This window comes from Oratosquilla oratoria, chromosome 37 (assembly GCF_046742065.1).
Source record: "Oratosquilla oratoria isolate Oo_2021 chromosome 37, ASM4674206v1, whole genome shotgun sequence".
Taxonomy (NCBI): domain Eukaryota; kingdom Metazoa; phylum Arthropoda; class Malacostraca; order Stomatopoda; family Squillidae; genus Oratosquilla; species Oratosquilla oratoria.
The window spans coordinates 33263522-33289885 of record NC_134813.1 but is presented as its reverse complement, the minus strand read 5'-3'; the positions used below and the strand labels follow the sequence as shown (position 1 = coordinate 33289885).

The 26364-nt window shown below is 40.3% G+C and overlaps 1 protein-coding gene across 1 annotated transcript; it reads right to left on the bottom strand.

Annotated features, from left to right (window-relative positions):
* Positions 1-1676: 1676 nt before the first annotated feature.
* Positions 1677-24728, bottom strand: Ublcp1 (Ubiquitin-like domain-containing C-terminal domain phosphatase 1). The gene is made up of 6 exons (XM_076175456.1): positions 24495-24728; positions 19226-19284; positions 14523-14660; positions 12500-12673; positions 7641-7799; positions 1677-2710 (listed from the first exon to the last, which is right to left on the bottom strand). The coding sequence occupies exons 1-6, from the start codon at positions 24661-24663 to the stop codon at positions 2450-2452; spliced, it is 960 nt and encodes a 319-aa protein (XP_076031571.1). The 5' UTR covers positions 24664-24728; the 3' UTR covers positions 1677-2449.
* Between the last annotated feature and the right edge of the window lie 1636 nt (positions 24729-26364).

Genomic DNA, 26364 nt, shown 5'->3' with positions numbered 1-26364 from the left:
CCTTAACTCTTCCTATCATAATCCTATTTTATACTACATAATCCATTAGCGCTCTATCTACCACCCTTCCCTCCAACACCCTCTCCCATGTGCACTTATGCTTGACTTTCTTCCAAAACACTGTATTTGCTATCATCAACTCTCTTTCTAGACACATTTCCACCATCAACTCTCCACTATGATTCTTTCCTGGAACTCCACATTTCCCAACCACTCCATCGATTGGACCATTTCCTACCCTAGCATTAAGGTCTCCCAGTACTATTACATTTACATTTCTTCCTAAACCCTCTATGCACTCATTTAAATCTATCCAAAAGGCCTCCCTTTCTTCTACACTCTTCTCACTGCCAGGCCCATATGCACTTACAAAGACCCACATCTCCTTTCTCAGTTTCACCTTCATCCACATTATCCTTGAGGAAACCTCCTTCCACTCCACTACCCATTTACCTATCTCTTCACTTACTAGAATAGCCACCCCTTCCCTCCCTCGCCCTCTCTTCACTCCTGATAACCTCCCACTTACACTCCCAAACTTACACTCACCCTTCCCTTTCAATTTAGTTTCACTCAAAGCCAACACACCCATCTTTCTTCTCACAAACATACTACCTATCTCTTCCCTTTTACTCTCATCTGTACCACATCCACGCACATTAAAAGACCCAAACCTTAGGGTGCTGGTCCGAGAACTTCCAGACCCTCTTATGCCTTCCTTTTTTTTTGTAGGAAAGTCCCCTGTGGGGTTACAAGGAGAAGGATGCCTAGTCCCAATCCCCGTCCCTTTCTTCTCGCCTCTTACAATCCAAGTGGGAATACTTGGTGGCAGTATTCTTTCCCCCACCACAGGGAATTCCCCCATCACAGAAAAAGAATACTCAGAGAAATGGTACAGGACAGCAACAAGGGGTTGGGGGACAGCATAACGGAGGGACAGTCGTAGTATAAAAAGTGTCATCATTTCTCTATGAACAGAGTTTTCCTCTATCATAGACAAAATGATGTGTGGCTCTGGTCCGTAGGGGCGCCCCATATAGACCCTAAAGTATCGACTGCATGCTACTTTGCCACAGTAACAAGCAGCCAATACCCCAGACGGGGTTATAGGTAATGGTTACACTTAACAACTCAAGTGGGAACACTTGGTGGCAGTATTCTTTTTCCCCTACCACTGGGTTCAGCAAAAAAGGAAATGTATGTTCAGAGAAGTGATACAGGACAGTATTAAGAGTGGAGGGACAGTATAACAGAGGGACAGTCACAGTATAATAAAGTAGCATAATTTCTCTATGAAAAGATATTTCCTTTATCACAGACAAAATGATGTGTGGCTCTGGTCCATAGGGGCACCCCATATAGACCCTAAAATACCTGCTGCATGCAGCCACCCCAGACGGGGATACTCATGCTATGCTTATATTTATCAAGAACATAATAACATAAGAATGGAGACTGCAAGAGACCATGAGGCCTACACTAGGCAGTTCCATGTTCATTACCACCTGTCATCCCCATCCACAAAGTTGTCTAACCGTTTCTTAAAACAACTGATAGTTTCAGCACTCGCTACGTGGTTACTAAGTCTGTTCCATTCATTGACCACCCTATTAGTAAACCAATTCTTGCTTATTGCCTTCTGCTTATCAAGTATTTGGATAATATAAACTACTGGAAAACTTGCATGTATTTATTTGAAAGTCTGATTGCATTAGTACATTTCTGTAGAACCCTGCAAAAATGAAAAATGTAAACTGATACATATGAACAAATGCATCTGTTACCATTAGTTTCTTTTCAACTTGATGTCGCTGTACAGAAGATTTGCTCATGTACATAGATTCACAAATTCAGATGAACATACAAATGATATGCACGGTGGCATTTTCAAAATATGTACATAAGAATACCATTACACTGTACATTAAAAGTATATTGTGGTTTTATTTTTACAATCTTTTCTTCAGTATAAGAATTATGTTCAGCCAGATCAAATTTTTACAATGTACAACTTTTTTTAAAGACATGAGCAAAACAACATGAACGTAAATGGAACTAAGAGAAGTTTTGAATGTAGAGGAACCTATGAAAGAAAAATAGACATTAAGGTAAAAAATTATAGAATATAAAATGAGCAAGAGCAATGACAATATATATATAAGCTTTGTGCCTAGTAGTAAGCTATGTTAAGTACTGTACATTCTGTGCAGTGGCTGCTTTAGTGCACAAGTGACTATGTGCATCAACTGACTGGGCCCTGAGCAATCTGATAAAGTACAACACTTTAACAGCAACACTCAGATTTAGGAATTATTTTACTCCTTATCACCCATAAGACTTCCACATGACGTAGCAAAACTGCACAACAAAAGCAGCAGCATATGCAAATGTGTGATAGGCATGCTGCTAGAAGAGCATCATTCCCACTTCACAATATTTTGTTGCAAAATCAATGTGGTTTTTTGTACTTTTCCCATTTTCCATGATTGAGAGATGACAGGTCATCTAATGCAGCAATGTCTTTAAGATAGTGTGACAATTTTTGTAGTTCCTTATCAGTATCTCTGTTAAAATGGGCAAGTCTAAATGGTCGAATTTTCAGTCCATTTTGAGGGTTCATCAAAAAATTACGGGACAAATCATCAAACATGATGGTATTCTTAGATGTGTAATGCTCATATTTGCCCCAAACAACACCAAGAGGTTTGACCTGGAAAGAAATTACAGAAATGTTAATATCATACCATTAAGATTAAAAAATGTATCCTTCACCTTCCCTGTTTACCAAGTTTCTCAACAGACCCCCCTATCCCATACAATTGCAACATATCCATAACACCTCTGTATCAAACCTATGTCTATATACCAAGAGCTTTTTCCCCCTTATAACATCAACTCTCCACTCATCCCTATCTCCTGCCTTCTCCCTTCTTTGCTCAACAGACATTCCCCTCTTAATCAATGCCAATGATCAATGCCCCCTTAACCACATCCATCCATCTCATTCTCAGTCACCCCCTCAAATTCACTCCCTCCACCTTTGCCTTCCACACCTCTTTACTAATCTTTCATCACTCATTCTTTCTGTGTCCAAACCATACCAATAATCTTTTATCAGCCCTATCTGCTATCTTCTTTTCCATTTCCATTCAACTTCTCGTTTTTCACTCTATCTAACCTAGTAACCCCTACCATACTTCTCAGACATTTCATCTCAAACACATTTAAATTTTTCTTCTCTGCCTCTCTTAAATTCCAAATCTCTCCCCATACAATGCCGTCAGCACAATCACCCCTTCATACAATCTCCTCCTTGCATCCATTCCCAGTTGCCCATTTCTCATGACATTTTTGAATCCCCCAAAGCATTTACTTGCTTCTCTCAATCTGCCTTACTATGAAAATTTTATCTATACACCATCTTTTTTAAAATCATGCTGTTGTTCTCCAATTACTCCATTTCATTGCTAATCCTTTCAATTAACTTTCCCACAAAGCTTTTCTATTGTCCTCCTTTCCCTTTACATGGTAGAATTATACATGCACTCCAACAATCCGGTGGCACACTTCCCTTACATTTATTTTCACTCAATATCAATACATCCATCTTTCTTACAAACATACTACCAATTTCTTCTCTTTTACTCTCATCTGTACCACATTCATGCACATTTAATGACCCAATTATCAGGATTTTGGTAGGAGCTAAGATAAAGGGAAATGGGTGATGAGTGGAAGCACGTATATGTCATGGCTGGCTACCTCCCTTATAAGGATGAAAAATCCTATTGGTATATGGATATATATACCGAAGACCTCTTCCCCTTTACACGAGAGGTTCACAGCCATGGCATGCACCCATTCCCACCCATTTCACTCCCATCCACCACCCATTGTTTCCCTCATAGATGAATTATCATCTACCTCCTGCCCACAGCCAAGGTCAGATGTAATGAAGTAAGACACAGCACATCCACAGCAGGGCTGCTTCATTTCTACGACTGACCCCTCACCATGGTCTCCTTACACCACCATTCTCCACTCATACCTACCCTCTGTTTTCTCCCTTCCCTGTTAACAGACATTTCCCTCTTGCTCAAAGCCCCCTTCACCCCATCCATCCATCTTAAGGAGGAGGCAGCAGCAATACAAAATTATCATCGTTCTTATATGAATAGAGATTTAATTCTAACACAGACTAATGATATGTGACTAGTACAATGTGCGCGGATGTGGTACAGATGAGAGTAAAACGGAAGAGATAGGTAGTATGTTTGTGAGAAGAAAGATGGATGTGTTGGCTTTGAATGAAACTAAGTTGAAAGGGAAGGGTGAGTGTAAGTGGAAGGTTATCAGGAGTGAAGAGAGGGCGAGGGAGGGAAGGGGTGGCTATTCTAGTAAGTGAAGAGATAGGTACACGGGTAGTGGAGTGGAAGGAGGTTTCCTCAAGGATAATGTGGATGAAGGTGAAACTGGGAAAGGAGATGTGGGTCTTTGTAAGTGCATATGGGCCTGGCAGTGAGAAGTGTGTAGAAGAAAGGGAGGCCTTTTGAATAGATTTAATTGAGTGCATAGAGGATTTAGGGAGAAATGTCAATGTAATAGTACTGGGAGACCTTAATGCTAGGGTAGGAAATGGTCCAATTGATGGAGTGGTTGGGAAATGTGGAGTTCCAGGAAAGAATCGTAGTGGAGAGTTGATGGTGGAAATGTGTCTAGAGAGTTGATGATAGCAAATACAGTGTTTCGGAAGAAAGTCAAGCATAAGTACACATGGGAGAGAGTGGTGGATGGAAGGGTGGTAGATAGAGCGTTGATGGATTATGTAGTGGTAAATAGGATTATGATAGGAAGAGTTAAGGATGTACATGTGCTAAGGGGAGAGGGTGGGGGAATATCAGATCATTTTTTGGTGGAAGGTAAGTTGAGAGTGGAGGATAGATGGAGAAAGAGGAAAGGGACAAAGGGTAGGGAGGTGCTTAGAGTGAACTCTTTAAATGAAAAGGAAAAGGAGAAGGAGTACAAGAAGAAGCTGAAGGAGGAATGGGAGGGAGTGAAAGATAGAGTAGAGGTAGGTGTGGAGGAGGAATGGGGATGGTTCAAGGAGGGAGTCACAAAGTGTGCAAGGATGGAGTGTGGAACAAGGACAGGAGGAAATAGAAGGAAGGGTAGTGAATGGTAGGATGAGGAAACAAAGAAGGTTGTAGAAGAGAAGAAGCGAGCTTTCACAGATTGGTTACAAAATAGGATGAGGGAGTCATATGAGACGTACAAAGAAAAGAAAAGAGAAGTAAAGCAAAAGGTAAAGGAGGCAAAGAGGAGAGCAGATGTGAAGTGGGGTAAGAGTATGACAGAAAATTTTGAAAGTAATAAAAAGATGTTTTGGAAAGAAATTAAGAGAGGAAGAGGAGGCAAATCAAGTAGAGAAGAAAAGGTAAAAGGTGCAGATAGAGAGAGGATAATGGAAGAGAAGGCAGTAAGGGGAAGATGGGCAGAATAATTATGGAGTTGCTAAATGTGAAGGAGGATAGGGAGGGAAAGATAGTTGCAGTGGGAAATGCTAAGAAAATGACTGTGATGAGTGAAGAAAAGGGAGGAGAAATTTGGAAGGATGAAGTGAAGGCAGTTGTTAAGATGAAAGCAGGTAAGGCACCTGGTCTGGATGGATGGCATGCAGAATGTCTAAAAAAAAGGAGGTACAGTGATGGTGGACTGGCTGGTGAGGTTATTTAATGTTTGCTGGAGAGAGGGTAGAGTTCCCGAGGACTGTAGGAGTGCCTGTATAGTTCCACTTTACAAGGAAAAAGGGGACAAGTGTGAATGTAGTAGTTTAAGAGGGATTAGCTTGTTAAGTGTAGTTGGGAAGGCTTATGGGAGGATCTTGATTGAGAGGATTAGGAGAGGAACAGAGGGAGTAATTGGTGAGGAACAGTGTGGATTTAGGACAGGTAGAGGTTGTGTAGATCAGATCTTTGTGGTAAAACAAATATGTGAGAAAGCTGTAGGAAAGGGGAAGGATGTTTTTTGGGCTTTTATGGATCTGGAAAAGGCTTACGATAGGGTAGACAGAAAGGCACTGTGGAAGGTTATGCACATATATGGGATAGGAGGAAAGCTTCTAGGAGCTGTCAAGAGTTTTTATGAGAGTAGTAGAGCTTGTGTCAGGATTAGAAATGGAGAGAGTGAGTGGTTCGAGGTAAAGGTGGGACTTCGTCAAGGATGCGTTATGTCGCCCTGGCTGTTCAACTTATACATGGATGGGGTAGTGCAAGAGGTAAATGCAAGGGTAGTGGGTCAGGGATTGGAGATGGTTAAAGAAAATGGAGAAAAGTGGGAGGTGAGCCAGCTGTTGTTTACTGACGACACTGTGCTTGTGGCAGGATCGGAGGAGGGATTGAGGAAGTTAGTGACAGAGTTTGGGAGAGTATGTGATAGAAGAAAGCTAAAGATAAATGTGGGTAAAAGTAAGGTGATGCGATGTACAAGGGGTGAAAGTGGCAGTAGACTGGAAGTGAGTATTAAGGGAGAGCGACTGGAGGAAGTGGATAGTTTTAGATACTTGGGTGCAACTGTGGCAGGAAAAGGTGGAGTGAAGGTGGAGGTAGAATGTAGATTGAGAGAAGCGAGTAAATGCCTTGGTGGATTGAAGAGTGTAATGAGGAATAGACATTTGGGAATGGATGCAAAGAGGAGACTGTATGAAGGAGTGATTGTACCAACAGCACTGTATGGGGCAGAAACATGGAACATAAGAGAGGAAGAGAGAAGGAACTTGAATGTGTTTGAGATGAGGTGTCTGAGAAGTATGATGGGGGTTACTAGGCTAGATAGAGTGAGAAATGAGGAGGTGAGGAGAAGAATGGGGGTGAAAAGGGAGTTGGGAGATAGGGTTGATGAAAGAGTATTAGGATGATTTGGATACATGGAAAGAATGAGTGAAGAAAGACTATTAAAGAGGTATGGAAGGCAGATGTGGAGGGAGTGAACATGAAGGGACGTCCTAGGATGAGGTGGATGGATGGGGTGAAGGGGGCTTTGGGGAAGAGGAGAATGTCTGTTGAGGAAGGACGGGAGAGGACAGAAGACGGGTGAATTGAGAATGGTTGCATATGGATGATGTGATGCATGAGATGGAATGGGCGGGGGGATGGGGGGTGAGGTAGTATGTGTGAGCAAAATTTGACACAGCCCGAAGGGATTTCTCCCCGTCTTCTCCTTTTATGCATGGGGGGACAGAGAGGGGGGGTCGCCGATTTAATGAAGCGGCCTTGCTGTGGATGTGCTGTGTCTTGCGACACTGCTTCTGACCCAGGGCAGTGGACAGGTGCAGGGATGACCTGTCATTCAGGAGGTGCTAAGATAAGAGGGAGGGTGGAGGGGTGTGGAGTGTATTCAGGGATGGAATGGGTGGGAATGATTTTATGCCTTTTACTTTTTGGCTACCTCCCTTGTAAGGGGGAAAAAGCCTTGGTATATGTATGTACATAGAGGTACCCAAAAAAGTTCTTAAATTAATGACTGTATGTCACCACTCAGTTAATATCCAAACATGCGTGTATATTTTGAAAATACGATGTGATATGCTCTTTACATAAAATTTTCATATGTATTACATCTGGTACACAAACAAGTCAACTCACTTCTATGACTCCATATTTCTCTGTATGGATTGTTATCATAGCGAGAGAGTCCAGATAAAATGCAATCTTGTAGTTTGGATGAGTAGAAACACCAAGGAGCTTCATCTTTTCTTCAATCCATTTCATACTCGTTGCAGACCAAATAACTATATCATAATCCTGGCAATTTAAAAGATAGTTTAATTAGCAAAAGAAAATAAATATATACACATACCTAAAATAAAATGAAAAATTAAATTACGAAATATGATAGGGGTAAGTTGAGAGTGGAGAATAGATGGAGAAAGAGGAAAAGGGAGGAAGATAGGAAGGTGCTCAGAGTGAACTGCTTAAATGAGAAAGAAAAGGAGGAGTACAAGAAGCTGAGAGAGGGGTGGGAGGGAGTGAAGGATTAGAATTAGGAGTGGAGGAGGAATGGGGATGGTTCAAGGAGGGAGTCATAAGGTCTGCAAAGATGGTGTGTGGAACAAGGAGGATGGGAGGAAATAGAAGAAAGGGTAGTGAGTGGTGGGATCAGGAAGCAAAGAAGGTTGTAGAAGAGAAGAAGCGAGCTTTCACAGATTGGCTACAAAATAGGACGAGGGAATCATATGAGAGGTACAAAGAAAAGATAAGAGAAGTAAAGCACAGGATAAAGGAGGGAAAGAGGAGAGCTGATGTGAAATTGGGTAAGAGTATGACAGAAAATTTTGAAAGTAATAAAAAAAAAAATTGGAAAGAAATTAAGAGAGGAACAGGAGGCGATTCAAGTAGAGAAGAAAAGGTAAAAGGAAGCGGATAGTTTTAGATACTTGGGTGTGAATGTGGCGGCAAAGGGAGAAGTGGAGGTGGAGGTAGAATGTACCTAGATTGAGAGAATAAATGCCTTGGAGGATTAAAAAATGTAATGAGAAATGGACATTTGGGAATGGATGCTAAGAGGAGATTGTATGAAGGAGTGATTGTGCCAACAGTACTGTATGGGGCAGAAACATGGAACATAAGAGGGGAAGAGAGGAGTTTGAATGTGTTTGGACACATTGTTACGAATCTTACAAGTACTTTTGACTTGTAACATAAAGATATTCTAAGATGTTATGAATGATTCCTAAGACTATGTCTTTGAGATATCTGCTCATAGAATAAAAGGAAGCGGATAGTTTTAGATACTTGGGTGTGAATGTGGCGGCAAAGGGAGGAGTGGAGGTGGAGGTACAATGTACCTAGATTGAGAGAGTAAATGCCTTGGAGGATTAAAAAGTGTAATGAGAAATAGACATTTGGGAATGGATGCTAAGAGAAGATTGTATGAAGGAGTGATTGTGCCAACAGTACTGTATGGGGCAGAAACATGGAACATAAGAGGGGAAGAGAGGAGTTTGAATGTGTTTGAGATGAGGTGCCTGAGAAATATGATAGGGGTTACTAGGCTGGATAGAGTGAGAAATGAGGTGGTGAGGAGGAGAATGGGGGTGGAAAGGGAGCTGGGAGATAGGGTTGATGAAAGAGTATTGGGATGGTTTGGACACATTGTTATGAATCTTACAAGTACTTTTTACTTGTAACATAAAGATATTCTAAGATGTTATGAATGCTTCCCAAGACTCTATGTCTTTGGGATATCTGCTCATAGAATAAAATTAGTAAAGGTCACCATACCATTTTTTTATCATGAAAATGGAAAATACAATGATACCACTGGAAAGTTTAACATTATTCATTAAAGTTAATAGGAATAACAAGATAATTATAACCTAGGACATATAACTGAATTAAAGAATAACAAATAAATTCTAAACCTGATTCCAAGTTCTTAAACACAATTTTTAACGCAGGTGAAAGAGAAATAATTACCAAGAGATTCACTGTCCAAGCTTCCCACATCACTGCCATTAGCTAAGTTAAATATATAAAGAGGGGGAGGAAGGACTTACATGCATGCAACCGAAAATCTCGCCCAAGGTGGAACGTCCTCCCTATCTGACTTCCTAAGTCTTTCTCTGCCTCCCATGCACCAAGAACGCTCATTCCTCCAATACAAAATCACCCCTGATTGGCCCATAGAATCTGCGTCTATGGAGTTTGAACCCAATTGGCCAAGACAGACTAAACATATTTGCACACAAGCTTGGTGATGCTTCTCATGCAAATACGACGAGAATGTATTACACAATACCTTGAACTAATACATAATTTGCATTCCATCAACAGAAAAACATGATACTAATTCGGTTTGATATGTTTACAGAATAATACACAAAAATAATAATGCATCTTACAGGGCTAAACTTGATTCAATAGAATATTAAGGCACCAACCCAAAGCATTTGGGATATTTCCCTACATGTGACATCCAGAACGTAGCACTCCATTCCCATCCATTGGATAACTGACGTCTTTTCACCAAAATAATAATTACATTCATACATTACATATATAAGATACTCATATACATAACAGTATGTATGATAGGGGTTACTAGGCTAGATAAAGTGATAAACAAGGAGGTGAGGAGGAGAGTGGGGGTGAAAAGGGAGTTGGGAGATAGGGCTGATGAAATAGTATTGGGATGGTTTGGACACAAAGAAAGAATGAGTGAAGAAAGATTTGTAAAAGAGGTGTGGAAGGCAGAGGTAGGAGTGAACATGAGGGGGTGACCACAGACGAGATGGATGGATGGGGTAAAAAGGGCATTTGGATAGAGGGGATTGTCTGTTGAGAAGGGTCAGGAGAATGAATAGAGAATGGTTGTGTATAGATGATACTGAAGCATGAAAGGGAGTGGGTGGGGGTGGGGTGTGAGGGAGTATGTGTGAAAAAATAATTTGATTCAATCCGAAGGGATTTCTCCCAGTCTTCTATTTTTCTGCAAGAGGGGATGGAGAGGGGGGGTCGCCAATTTAATGAAGCAGCCTTGCTGTGGATGTGCCATGTCTTATGATACTGCTTCTAACCCAGGGCAGTGGGCGAGTTGCAGGGATGACCCGCCATCCAGGAGGAGCCAAGATAAGAGAGAGGGAGGGGAGTGAATGGGAATGGAGAATGGTAGGGATGGAATGGATGTGAGTGGATTTTATGCCTTTGTTTTTTGGCTACCTCCCTTGTACAGGGGGAAAAGCCTTTGGTATATGTATGTACCATCCATATTGATCTACATGCCAAAAGGCATCTCTCCCTTATATGAAAGGTGGCCAGTCAAAGTACCCACTCAACCCCACCCATTTCTTTCCTTTTTATCTTGGCTGCTTGAAGAGGAAAAGTCATCCAGAGGTAATGCAGTAAGCCACAGCATATCCATAGAAGGGCCTAATAGCCTAAGCTGGAAACCAGAAGTGTATGGGATAAACTTAAGAATGACCAAGAATGAGATGGATAGATGGGATAAAAGGGCCTTGGATAAACAAATGTCAGTCAAGCAGCAAAAATATTGTGAATAGATGAAAGGATGAAGCCCAAAAATATGTTTTCATCTGCTCTGTCCTACCAGACCTTGCCCAACGCAACTTCACCGTGCACAAAATTTCACGTTTACATGAATAGGTAAGATATCCCAGCATTTGCCAAACATATCCTTGATTCACAATAGCATGATTTGAATAGCCTGCCAGGTCGTGTTGTGCGCCAGTGTCTGGAGAGGGTCTGGGAACCTAACCTATTTTTCCCAAGACTTGTTATTCACTCAACATAAATTTCATCCTGCACAACAGCTAAGGAACCACTTGTGTCCTGCAAGGTCTGACTGTATATTATTTTGAGTGGACAAGGAGGGGGATTACCACACAGAGGCAGTAGGAGCAAACCAGCTCTCCCCATTGGGCCCTGCTGTGGAAACATTGCACTTTACTTCACTGTCCTTGACTCGAGTGGTTTGACTGTGGAGGTGCAGAGATAGGAAGGATATTAAATAGTTTTTAACATGTATGAAGCAGGTGTGTGCTTTGAATTAATCAACTCCCTTGCTATCTACCTATCTATATACCAAGGGCTTTTTCCCCTTTATAGCAGAGGTAGCCAAGTCAAAGGCTCATACCTACTCCCACCCATTCCACTCCCCTTCGCCACCCCTTCCTCCCTCTCATCTTAGCTCCTCATGGATGATGGGTCATCCCTGTATCCCGCCAAATGCCCTGGGTCAGAAGCAATGTAGCAAGACACAGTATATCTATAGAAAAGGCCACTCACTTAATCGGCAACCCCCACTCTCCATCCCTTCATGCAGAACAAGAGAAGACAGGAAGAAATCCCTTCAGGCTGCATCAAAATATCATTCACACATAAAACATCCCCCATCCCCTGCCCCTCCCTTCCTTGCATAACAGTGTCATCTATACACTGCCATTCTCCACTCATCCCTATTTCCTCCCTTCTCCCTCCCTTGCTCAACAGACATTCCCCTCTTTCTCAACACCCCCTTCACCCCATCCATCCATCTCACCCTCAGTTGTCACTTCAAATTTACTTCCTCCACCTGTGCCTTCCACACCTCTTTTACTAATCCTTCTTCACTCATTCTTTCTGTGTGTCCAACTCCCATGCAAAGAGGTAAAAAGTCTTCTGTTTATATATATTGTATAAACAAGTAAATACAATTACATAGGCAAATATAAGCATCTTTTTACAAAATGGAATTACATATTACTGAAATAAACCATGGGTTATAGAAATGTACATAACACTGAACTAATGAAGTAAATCAAAAGGCAAAGTTATACAATGCATGAAGTTTCCCTTTTAAATGCGTTGCTATGGTGTTGATCTCCAAGTTGTACAAAAAGTTCTGGTATCATTGCACTGAAGGAGCAAGCAAAGAAGACACTATGTTAAAAATGGTTTGATTATGAAGTGAAATATCAATTGTACGGAAAAATCACTCTACTTACTTCATATGCAGATGTGAGAAATTCGTGCAAAAAAGGCCTCATGAGTTCATTTCCTGTTTCAGCCACTGAACGATGATCAAAGAGTGTATAGTCAATGTCCAGCACTAACAATTTTTTTCCAGGTCGCATATCATTCAGCATTTTGATTTCATAATCCTTTACTCTTTTCTCTATCTGGTGGGGCACACAACAAAGGTAATTTTCAATAACATATGTGAAAGAATATATACAGTGTGGTACCAATATATGAACAGCACAGAATATGAAGAAACTTATTTTTTTTTTTATTCTACTGCGAATGTCCCTCCATTATGCTGTCCCCCCATTCTTAATACTATCCTGTACCACTTCTCTGAATTTTCATTTCCTTTTTTGCTGAACCCTGTGGTAGGGTGGGAGTGGGTTTATGCCTCTGACTTTGGCTACCTCCCTTGTACAGGGGAAAAAGTCCTTGGTATATGTATGTTTTCTTTTTTCTACAGAAAACTAAATTCACATAATGAAATGAAATTCAAGCAACAAGCTGTGAGCTGGGACTGTCCCCAAATAACTATGGCCCCTGTTGTACTTACTATGCCATAGGCTGAGAACTCAACTCACAAGTTTTCATATTTTGTAACATCTATCTATATAGCATAAAGGTTTCTTCCCCCTCATAAGGGAGGTAGCAAACCATGGTATGCACTCACCTTCCACCTATCCCACAACCATTTGTTTACATTTTAAAATTCTCTCAGCTCCTTGTGGAAGAAGGGCCATCCCTACCCTCTACTCCCTCCTCAGGTCAGAAACAATGCAGTAAGACACAGCACCTCCAAAGCATGGCCCAACAGCTGAATCTGGTTTAATCCCACTTTCATTCACATGGCAACACCACCCTCCTCTTCATTACTTCAAAATCTGTTTGTTGTCCCTTCTATCTTAGCTCCTTTATGTAGCCACACAGCTCATGTCACAGAAAATGCAGCAAGATGCAGCACCACCAAGGCAGGGCCTGACAGACAAAGCTAGCCCTACCATTACATGGTGACCTTCCACTCTCATCCACTCAACAATTTACAGAGCAGACAACATGAGATCCCTTCAGGCTGCATCAACTTTCCATCCATTTACATCCACTCTTCCACCCAATGCCCCTTTCACCTTGTCCATCCATCACATTCTCAACCTTCCCCTCATGTTTACTCCATCCACCTCTGCCTTCCACATTCTTTATGCTAGCATTTCTTCATTCATTCTTTCCATGTGCCCAAACCATCCAAATATTCTTTCATCAGCCATATCTGCCAGCTCCCTTTCTACCCCAGTTCTCCTCTTCATTTCTCACTCTATTCATCTTCATAAACCCCACTATAATTTTCAAGCACTCCATCTAAAAGGAAAGAAGAGAGCAAAGTGGCTGAGTTAGGTAGAGAGGAAAAGTACAGGGTGCAAACATTAGAAAATGGTCTATCTATATACCAAGGGCTTTTCCCCCTTACAAGGGAGGTAAGCAAGTCAAGAGGCATGTACAGTACTACCTCTCATTAACGGACGTTAATTAGCTGTGTTTGCAGTGTTTTTGGTGCTGCTGTTTAGTGCTGTGCAATCACTATGCCACCCAAAAACCACTCCAAATCAACGGATTATTCACATCAACGGACACCGTTACCCCCCTTTTAGTCCGTTAATGAGAGGTAGTACTGTACTCACTGCCACCCTTTCCACTACTATACACCACCCTTTCCTCCCCCTCATCATAGCTCCCCATGGATGAAGAGTCATCCATATCTCCTGCCCACTACCCTGGTCAGAAGCAATGCAGCAAGATAATACATCCACAGCAAGGCTACTTCACTTAATCATTGACCCTCCCTATCTGTCCCCTCATGCAAAATTATCTGAGCCAAGGACTTTAGTACAAGTCTGCCACAAGTGGACTATAATCACTCCTATGCTTATATACCAGTACTTTCTTTTAGGGGGGATACCATACCAACACTAAACTTTCATATAACAAGTTCTCCAAATCAAAGGTACTTACTTTTTGAAGGTACTCTTGCCTTTGTTCAATTGCAATTACCTCTTCTTCAATATCAAGATCATTTACAACCTCTGGTAAATCCTTTGGGACTTCCTGCATTTCTCTTACAGCCTCTTCACGGGATCCCATCATCATTATCTACAAATAAAGTTTTATTAATCTTCCCAGGGTCATCTTTAACCTCTTTAATACAATGATGCCTAAGTTGGCATCATGAGACACAAATGGGTATATGAGGATGCCGGCATTGACATCTTGATTATATTTATTTTGAAGTTGTAGCCAAGTAACCCTTGAATTCTGTGAACTGGTTTGATCACATTTTGTGTTTATTATTACTCAAGAGTAAAATAGATAAAGTAATAGAGCAGTGTTTACATTTTATAACACAAGTAGTGTGATGCATCGTACATTAGGCATCCCATGCTGTGCACAAGAATTTGACTCATATTGAAATTCTTCACAGCTGTGGAGTAACTGAACAGTGATGGCAAAGTAAACTCTGGCTGAGACACAAGCTATTAACTTTCCTTACATTTCATCACAAACTGAGACTACTGTGGAGTAGTTGGATAGTCACGGCAAAAGAAACTCAAAGAAACAAACTATTTGTTTTCCTGGCATTTTATAATAAAGGACTTTTCCAAAGGAATGTAAACACAGAGAAGATATAGGGTTCTTTTACAAATATGAGTTCATCCCAGTGTACCCTCTCCCAGAATGACCTCCGTAGGTCCCCTCCCTTCCACAATTTTGTCAACTGTTGTGGAGTGGAAGGAGGTTTCCTTAAGGATAATGTGGATGAAGGTGAAACTGGGAAAGGAGATGTGGGTTTTTGTAAGTGCATATGGGCCTGGCAGTGAGAAGAGTGTAGAAGAAAGGGAGGCCTTTTGGATAGATTTAAATGAGTGCATAGAGGATTTAGGGAGAAGTGTAAATGTAATAGTACTGGGAGACCTTAATGCTAGGGTAGGAAAGGATCCAATTGATGGAGTGGTTGGGAAATGTGGAGTTCCTGGAAAAAATCGTAGTGGAGAGTTGATGGTGGAAATGTGTCTAGAAAGAGAGTTGATGATAGCAAATACAGTGTTTCGGAAGAAAGTCAAGCATAAGTACACATGGGAGAGGGTGGTGGATGGAAGGGTGGTAGATAGAGCTTTAATGGACTATGTAGTGGTAAATAGGATTATGATAGGAAGAGTTAAGGATGTACATGTGCTAAGGGGAGAGGGTGGGGGAATATCAGATCATTTTCTGGTGGAAGGTAAGTTGAGAGTGGAGGACAGATGGAGAAAGAGGAAAGGGACAAAAGGTAGGGAGGTGCTTAGAGTAAACTCTTTAAATGAAGAGGAAAAGGAGAAGGAGTACAAGAAGAAGCTGAAGGAGGAGTGAAGGATAGAGTAGAGGTAGGTGTGGAGGAGGAATGGGGATGGTTCAAGGAGGGAGTCATAAAGTGTGCAAAGATGGTGTGTGGAACAAGAAGGACAGGAGGAAATAGAAGGAAGGGTAGTGAATGGTGGGATGAGGAAATGAAGAAGGTTGTAGAAGAGAAGAAGCGAGCTTACACAGATTGGTTACAAAATAGGACGAGGGAGTCATATGAGACGTACAAAGAAAAGAAAAGAGAAGTAAAGAAAAAGGTAAAGAAGGCAAAGAGGAGAGCAGATGTGAAATGAGGTAAGAGTACGACAGAAAATTTTGAAAGTAATAAAAAGATGTTTTGGAAAGAAATTAAGAGAGGAAGAGGAGGCAAATCAAGTAGAGAAGAAAAGGTAAAAGGTGCAGATGGAGAGATGATAATTGAAGAGAAGGCAGTAAGGGGAAGATGGGCAGAATATTTTAGGGAGTTGCTAAATGTGAAGGAGGATAGGGAAGGAAAGATAGCTGCAGTGGGAAATGCTAAGAAAATGACCGTGATGAGTGAGGAAAATGGAGGAGAAATAAGGAAGGATGAAGTGAAGGCAGCAGTTAAGATGATGAAAGCAGGTAAGGCACCTGGTCTGGATGGATGCCATGCAGAATGTCTTAAAAAAGGAGGTACAGTGATGTTGGACTGGTTGGTGAGGTTATTTAATGTTTGCTGGAGAAAAGGTAGAGTGCCGGAGGACTGGAGGAGTGCTTGTATAGTTCCTCTTTACAAGGGAAAGGGGGACAAGTGTGAATGTAGTAGTTTAAGAGGGATTAGCTTGTTAAGTGTAGTTGGGAAGGCTTATGGGAGGATCTTGATTGAGAGGATTAGGAGAGGAACAGAGGGAGTAATTGGTGAGGAACAGTGTGGATTTAGGACAGGTAGAGGTTGTGTAGATCAGATTTTTGTGGTAAGACAAATATGTGAGAAAGCGATAGGAAAGGGGAAGGATGTTTATTGGGCCTTTATAGATCTGGAAAAGGCTTACGACAGGGTAGACAGAAAGGCACTGTGGGAGGTTATGCGGATATACGGGATAGGAGGAAAGCTTTTGGGAGTTGTCAAGAGTTTTTATGAGAGTAGTAGAGCTTGTGTCAGGATTAGAAATGGAGAGGGTGAGTGGTTTGAAGTAAAGGTGGGACTTCATCAAGGATGCGTTATGTCACCCTGGCTGTTCAACTTATACATGGATGGGGTAGTGCAAGAGGTAAATGCAAGGGTAGTGGGTCAGGGATTGGAGATGGTTAAAGAAAATGGAGAAAAGTGGGAGGTGAGCCAGCTGTTGTTTGCGGACGACACTGCGCTTGTGGCAGGATCGGAGGAGGGATTGAGGAAGTTGGTGACAGAGTTTGGGAGAGTATGTGATAGAAGAAAGCTGAAGATAAATGTGGGTAAAAGTAAGGTGATGAGATGTACAAGGGGTGAAAGTGGCAGCAGACTGGAAGTGAGCATTAAGGGAGAGCAACTGGAGGAAGTGGATAGTTTTAGATACTTGGGTGCAAATGTGGCAGGAAAAGGTGGAGTAAAGGTGGAGGTAGAATGTAGATTGAGAGAAGCGAGTAAATGCCTTGGTGGATTAAAAAGTGTAATGAGGAATAGACATTTGGGAATGGATGCTAAGAGGAGACTGTATGAAGGAGTGATTGTGCCAACAGCACTGTATGGAGCAGAAACATGGAACATAAGAGAGAAGGAGCTTGAATGTGTTTGAGATGAGGTGTCTGAGAAGTATGAAGGGGGTTACTAGGCTAGAGTGAGAAATGAGGAGGTGAGGAGGAGAACAGGGGTGGAAAGGGAGTTGGAAGATAGGGTTGATGAAAGAGTATTAGGATGGTTTGGGTACATGGAAAGAATGAGTGAAGAAAGACTAGTAAAGGAGGTATGGAAGGCAGGTGTGGAGGGAGTGAACATGAGGGGACGTCCTAGGATGAGGTGGATGGATGGGGTGAAGGGGGCTTTGGGGAAGAGGGGAATGTCTGTTGAGGAAGGATGGGAGAGGACAGAAGACAGGGGTGAATGGAGAATGGTTGTATATGGAAGATGTTGTGATGCATGAGGTGGAATGGACGGGGGGATGGGGGGTGAGGTAGTGTGTGTGAGCAAAATTTTGACGCAGCCCGAAGGGATTTCTCCCCGTCCTCTCCTTTATATGGGGGGACGGAGAGGGGGGGTCGCCGATTTAATGAAGCGGCCTTGCTATGGATGTGCTGTGTCTTGCGACACTGCTTCTGATCCAGGGCAGTGGACAGGGTGCAGGGATGACCCGTCATCCAGGAGGTGCTAAGATGGGAGGGAGGGTGGAGGGGTATGGAGTGTTTTCAGGGATAGAATGGGTGGGAATGATTTTATGCCTTTTCCTTTTTGGCTACCTCCCTAGTAAGGGGGAAAAAGCCTTGGTATATGTATGTATGTATGTTGTGCGATCTGTCCCAGTGTGGCCTTTGATAAGGCAGCTGCTGATAGACTAAAACATGTACACCTACAAACTCCCTGGACAATCTGAGGAAGCTAAGACATTCAATGCAAAGATAAGGGAAATTCTGGACAGGCAGGAGAAAGGGAGGTGGTGACTGACCTATGGGCCTGCCTGGTGGCTATTGCTAGCTACCTGGGAGACAAGGGTCTTCTGTACAAGAGATCTGGGGTAAATGGATTAGTTAATTGATTCATCTCACAGGATTACCATTTGCAGGTATTTGTTGTTGGTCCCTGATGAAATCATATAGTAATGCAATGTATATTCAGACTTGTTTGTCTGAAAACTCTCAAAATACTACTATAGATACTCCCCACCACTACTGGGAACCTTAGGGGTAGCTTACAGCAATCTATGTACTCTCTTCTGCCACACACACTTCAAGAATCTAAGAACAAAATTTATGCTGAAAGATACAAAGATGAGTCACTACTAGCATAGCTCCCTTCCCGTATAATACAGCTAGGTAAATACACAGATGCCTCCAGTGCTAGGATAGTGTGTACATGTTGATGATGATGGACTGCCTTTGTGTGTAGGTGTTGTCTGGAATAAAGCAACAGGCATGTCTGGCATGGTGCAAACATGTATACATGATGCCAAACTACTAGCATCTATTTCAGTATCCACTCTGGAATTGGAACTCAGGTCTCGTGAGCTGAGGAGCAGACCATGGCCTGAATTGAGTCCTGATCAAAACACTGCTCTGGCTATGATCAAATCCTTTAGATGAACAAAATCAAATGATATCTATCCTTATAAAATTTATACAAGGCATCACATCACTGATGGTTTTAAACATCAATATAACTACTTTACCTTTGCATTTGTTTGAAGATTGAACTCTTTCATCCTTGTATCATCAGCTGGAGCCTTCCCTGGAATAAATAATGCAGTGTTATCAGGAATAATTTCTATTCAGATCAAACCAAAGATTATAATCCAAGAAGAAACTGGATGACTGCATTGTGGACAAATGCCCAGGATGTAACACTTCACCCCATACTATACAACACATCATGGAAGACTCCATTATACACAATCATGCATGCAAACCACACAACATACACTCCATAAAGGATTTGTAGGAAAACCCCGTTTTGGCTGTGGCATTCCTTGGGGAGACAGTCTAGGGAACAACAAAAACAACCCAAGATTTTCCTAACATATGTAACTATATCTATAACCTTTTCCCCGATATTTTTCTTAATCACTTTCATTCTTTCTTTTTAATACAGGTTGAAATTAAAAATTCAGCAACATTGGGACAAAAGGATGATCAAATTATCAACTTTTCCAAATTACTGGTCTATTTGTCACAGCACATGTATGCATACTTTTGCACTATCGGCTCTTGGTGGTGACCTGTGTATCTGTAGTCCTCTAGGCTCATCAGAGACAGTATAACAAAAGAAAATACAACACTAAATGTAGAACACATGTAACTTTAATACTGAAGGCAAAAACATAGTTATAAACATCATTGAGAAAGTTAGAAAACTGGTGAGTCATCAGGATCATCATCTTCATATGCAGTATGGTGATGATGGTGATAGAATTTCTGGCTTACTTGACATTGATGGCAGTGCATTATCAAGTGTGGAGAACTACACTGCTTCCTGCTCATGTTTCTTAACCACTTTGGTATGACAACGCCTATGTGGGTGTCATCAGGCGTGAGTGGGTACACAAGGATGCCAGCGTTATCATCTTGATTATATATATAATTTTTGTAGTTGTACATGAGTTACTCCTAGATTCTACAATGAATAATAATAAACACAGAAAATGTGATCAAACCAGTTCACAAAACCTAGGGGTAACTCTTGTACAACTACAAAAAATATATATATAATCAAGACGCCAATGCCGTCATCCTTGTGTACCCCCTCACGCCTCATGGCCTTGCTGTGGATGTGCTGTGTCTTGCGACAATGCTTCTGACCCAGGGCAGTGGACAAGATGCAGGGAGGATCCAGGAGGTGCCAAGATAAGAGGGAGGGAAGAGGGTAGAGGGGAGTGGAGTATGTAGGGGATGGAATGGGTAGGAGTGGTTTCTATACCTTTGTCTTTTGGCTACCTCCCATGTATGAGGAAAAAAAGCCTTTCGTATATGTATTATTATTCAGAGTAAAAAAGAATGAGTAATACAGCAGTGAATTTATATTTTATAATGCGAGTAGTGTGATGCAAGAATACAAGTCATACTGAAGTGGTTAATTTTCTTAAACAGGTCTGTTTCATGTATCTAGGCCTTTCTTTAACGAGTTTATCCTGGAGCAAACTCATATTCATTACTTCTTGTTCAGTTATGAAACTTTGCTGCTTTAGTCCAATCAACAGTTCAGTTGTCAGCTGAATCAATTTGTAAATTGTTTGATTCTCCACTGCCATCTTTATCCTTCTCTGGATTTACGATCATCTGCATAATTTCTGAACCTATGTGATGATGAACCATAGTCATGTTATCACCAACATGCAGCCATTCCTGTAAGGAAATTTTAGCATAAGCTAGTTCATCAATAGCCCCCTTCTTTTCTGCAACCCTGAATCCTATGAAATCTTTGTCTCTGTTTTCACCAGGTGCAGCTTCAAACCTTAGAGCCATCCAGTTTATTCAATCATTACTCAGTATGGATGCTTCCACAGATTTCCAAGCATTAGCAACACAGTAAATTACATCTTTAATACTGAATTTCTTTATGAATTTCTGCACAGCATTAGCCAAGCTCACTAGGTGCTTCTGGAACAAGCAGCAATATTTACACTTCAGAGAATGTTAAAATACTATTGTCCTGGGGTTGAATGAGAGATGTACATATATGGGGGGAGATGCACAAGAAAAACATGATCTTTAATCAGCAGCTCAGGTTCTGTGTGGGTTGAACAGTTGTCTAAAATAAGCATTATTTTGTATTAGGGACCTAATCCAACAGTTACAATGACCCCTAGCACCAAGAACAAAATATTCTTTAAGCCATTTTATGGTAAGTTCAGTTGTGATCCATCGTTTATTGTTGGTATGGGTAACTTGCATCTGTGGATTCCCGTGGCATCGGAACAAAGTAGTTTAATCAGCATTATACATTTATTCTGGACTACATTTTTCATTACTAACTTTGCAAAATCATCAACATGTTCAGCGACTGTCTCTATGTCTGCCAAACATTTTTTGTTTACTGCACACCACACAAGAAGATGAACCATGTTGAGATTTGATTGAAACTATGCCACCAACCATCACTATAATCACACTTGTGTGTTTAATCCCAGCTCTTCATGAAACTGTTTTGCTTGTCCCTTCAAAAATTTTTAAAATCTCAATCCCTTCACCTGTGTAAAGTTTAAACCAAGTAATCAACACTCAGTCAAATTCATAACTTTTTCCTTCAACCACTAATTTCCTCACATCTACTTTTTTGATCTACTGTCAGAAAAGAATTAACTATTTTTCTTTCTGTTTTGAATATCATAAACAGTTGAAGAACATACCAAGAGTTTGAAATTGTGCTCACTGACTATACAAAGATTGCTGCCAAAAAACGTTTCTGAGTATTCAACAGCCAAATTGATCAATATCAACCTGTAGTATCATCCATTCTCCGATACATGGAAATATAATTTCCCTCTCCCTTCAACAGCTTTGTTCTAGATTTACATACAAATTTCTACATTCCTACATGCAAGTACCTTAGATTACTAAAGCCACAAATTAGTAAGTATGTATGCTTGAGTACACTACGGTATGCATCTATAAGACAAGTTCTTCCTGATATTCTGGCAAGAGTGACTTTCATCCTCCATTCCTGAGTCCTTTGGAAGCCTTAGTTCCACCCTTCAAAATTAAACATTTTGCATTTTGCCAGAAACATTTGTTATATTACCATTTGTTTTGCAGCAATGTTCTAATGATTGTAATTTTGATATTTGTTAAGGATGCCACAGGAATCTTGGGGTACAGTAGGCCTGTCTGCAAATACTTCTTGCTCCCCCATCCCTCCCAAACATGGCAAAATAAGTTTTGCAATCTTGGAAACTAATCATGTTCAATGAAAACATTATTGAGAAGACCTCCCCCCTCATTTCATCCAAGCAAGTTCAAATAAGCATATTAAAATTGGAAAATAATGACATGAATATTGACAATCATAACAATTTCTTAACAAACAAATAAAAATTAAAAGTGAAAAATTACACTATATCCAGTAAACCCTTGCTATGTTGAACCCCATTGTACTAAATTTTGTCCATATCAATGCTAGTGAGACCTACCAAGTATTTGTCAGATATAACAAAGTTGGTATGCAGTGCAAAGTTTGGTATAAATGGTAGAACCATGAAAAATCAAAATACATATGTATGTACAGTATATACTTTCACTTATTTTGACCATGGCTTTCCACAAATTTGTTTGATATATCAAGGCTTTACTGTATGCATATTGGCACCAATTTTCTTGAGAACTAACTTCCTTTACTGCCATTTCTGAACAGGCAATCCTACCATACTTAGTGGATTCGACATCATATAGTGTATGCCTGTACTTTTATGTGTATAATATTTCTATTTTCTATGTATATCTTTAACTTCTTTGACATCACAGCCAGCCAATTATAGGACAATATTCTATTTTGAAACATTTGCCATGCAATTTTACCATATCCAGAGGATTTGCAGGATCATATAGAGTATCCCTAAATATATGTTTTTCAAATTAATATTCTTATTTCCCATGATATTTTACATACATATACCAAGGGCTTTTTTTTCCTTTTATAAAGAAGGTGGCCAAAGTCAAAAGGCATAATTCCACTCCCATTCACCAGCCCTCCCTCCACCCCATCTTGGCTCCTCCTGGATGACGGGTCATCCCTGTATCTCATCTGTCCCCCTGGGTCGGAAATAATGCAGCAAGACACAGCACATCCACAGCAAGCACACTTTATTTAATTGGTAATCCCCACTACTGGCTTGCCAACAACAATGCAATATGTCAAGTTGAAACCACCCTTTGACTACTTAGCAGCACAACCTCAATTTTTATAAGGTTAGGTTAAGTTCAATTAGGCTAAGATATTTTTGTTAAGCTGATCATATTCCATTTATCAACATATATATATATATATACACCAAGGTTTTTTTCCCCCTTACATGGGAAGTAGCCAAAATAAAAGGCATAATCATTCCCACCCATTCCATCCCCTACATACTCCACTCCCCTCCACCATCTTCTCTCATTCTTATCTTGACACCTCCATTTATCTATATGGTAAAAATCAAACATAATATTCAGAAAAACACAGCTAATAAATATGCAATTTGCTCCTTTTGTACCATACACATATAAACATGTGCACTATCCGCCTTGACAGCAAGATGATTCCAATGGACTTAATTTTATTTTTCATCTGCAAACAATTATTTCTATAAAAAAAATTATTCCATTACAATGCAAACACATTTTCACTTCTTTTTCTGCACTTGAGAGATATATGTTTTCTATGGAATGGTTAGGTTAGGTTAGGTTAGGTTAGGAGCTATTGGAGAATGCAAGTTTCATGTTAAATATCCATGTTTCCATGATCCTGGAATTTTACCAAAATTATTCAAGTGTAAGTATAACATCTATGTAGTATGAAGAAAATCAACAGAGCTTCAAGTTGACAAACCAAGATTATCAATCAAGATTGCCATGGTTATATTATGTGCATAAGTACAGCCCCAAATGGTATGTTTCTAGACAGACCATTGAGGACCACATTCTTAACAAGTGTCACATCATGGTTAATATTCATTTACGCAACAAATGAAGCCTTAAAACACTGAAATGAAATAAAAAAAAATATCAACTGGAAGAGAAAATAATAAAAATCAACCAGTAGCATTAACGCAAATATTTATCCTTTCTAGGATGTGATCATACCAAGGAACACTTTAGCCATGGCCCATTCTTCATTAAAATGTAAATCATTTTTACCAAGACCCATTTGTATCAGATATTAATGACATGTACAAACATATATGATACAGAATCTATATTTAGCCCACAAACGTTTCCAACGCAGTGAAAGTGCACAAAATGCTTTACCTCTAAGTCTGAGATTTAGTAATTTTTGTCGCTCTGGTAATACACCTGTAGCTTCACATACTGCATTTTTGAAATGCAAGAGCGTGTTGGCATGGAATGCTTTAATTGGGTATTCTTTCCCACTCCATTTTACGTTCACAACAGTAAATGCTTCTGTATCCACGTCCATTTTGACATCAGCTATGTCTCACGATTCACGAATCTCAAGAGTCAGTCTGTTTACATACGTGATAGCATTGGAATTTGCTATCTTACGCAATTAAAAACTATCATATTTACTGGAATGTATCCTCGAACTACGATAGTAGCTATAGTAGCTGTGACATCACTCATTTAGGGAATAAACACATTATGTTATTAGATGGAATAATAACAATTACCAATGAGTCTAGATATTGTTATATCTATGCATATCAATATCATATGCCCTACCCTTCCTTTCAACAAAGGTACCATTTGAAATAAAGTCCTCTAAACACGTTAATCATTTGGCTTCATGGGGTTTCCTCTTCAGCTGGATAAAATCATTTAGTGACACAAAATAAAGATAAGTGGAATTAGGGTGTGAAAGTTAATCACAGCCATTCTTGGTGCTCTTTTTTTGTCTTTGTTTTTAATATGCGATGAACTTTAAACGTAAGTGCTCAAAATAGGTAGTCCACGACTTGATTTTACAAATAATTAGAGAATCTACATTTTCCCTCAGCGATCATATATTTGGTATTATTTTGCAGCTAAAACTGATCTAATGTCAACTTAAAAGAGCAATAGATTTTGTTGCATGACACTTTCATGACCTGACTTGTACGTGTCATGGGTGTTGGAGGGTGCATGCCTTGGCTGGCTATCTTCCTTATAAGGGGAAGAAGCCTTTTGGTGTATAGATAAATAGTAGATAGCATGACACTTCTACATTTACTAACCTACATGGTTCAGCATCTTTCACAAAGCCCAGTGCGGTTCCCGCAAAAAAAAAAAAAAAGCAGCCATTTCTTCATAATAAACAATAAAACTCATAGATACTCACAGATGGAGTCTTCTGAACAAGAAGACCCGTGTCTTGTTCAGGGCGCTCTCTCAATTACTACTATAAAATAATGCAATTTTGGAGAACATATGCCTGGATGTCACATACTTGGACTTTGACAAGACATTTGACAAAGTAGATCATGGTATCTTCCTCCATAAACTGAAGTCACTACGCTTAAGTGGGCAACCTGGAGTTTGGCTGTGCAATTTTCATAGTCCATAGAGTCTACTATGAAGGACTTTCTGTTCAGCGAAAGTAAGATCTGCAATGAAATATTAGAGGGATCAGTGCTTAGCCCGCTGTTTTTCTTTATAATTAGAGGAGACATTGACCACGTCTTCAAATATACCAGTGTAATGTAAATTACACTGGGGCTATGAGTCATATCGAATATGAGAGAGATGAAGCCTTATTGTAGGAAGGCTTTTATCGATTGAATATATTAGTTGATTCCAATACTATCAAGATGAATGAAGTTAGATCTGAATTGCTAAGATATGGACAGCAACATGATCTCAAAAAATGTACACAAAAAGGTCATAACGTGTTAGCATGACATCCAAGAACCATGTTCGAGATCCGAGGATCTATTCGAGTGTCGATGCAGCTTTTACGCATCACATAAACTCCGTTTTAGAAACTGCCAGAGAGCTACCAGGATCTTGAGAACTTTCGAAACAAGAGACAGATTGTGTAAATGGTGTGGAAGACTTGTCGGGAATAAATTCCGACAGAGGCATTTTTTAGAGTAAATAAGCTATTATTACAAATTAATAGAGACGTCTGTGGTTACGGCCTCAGTTAATTAAGTGAATAGATAGCTGTAGAATTAGAATTAAG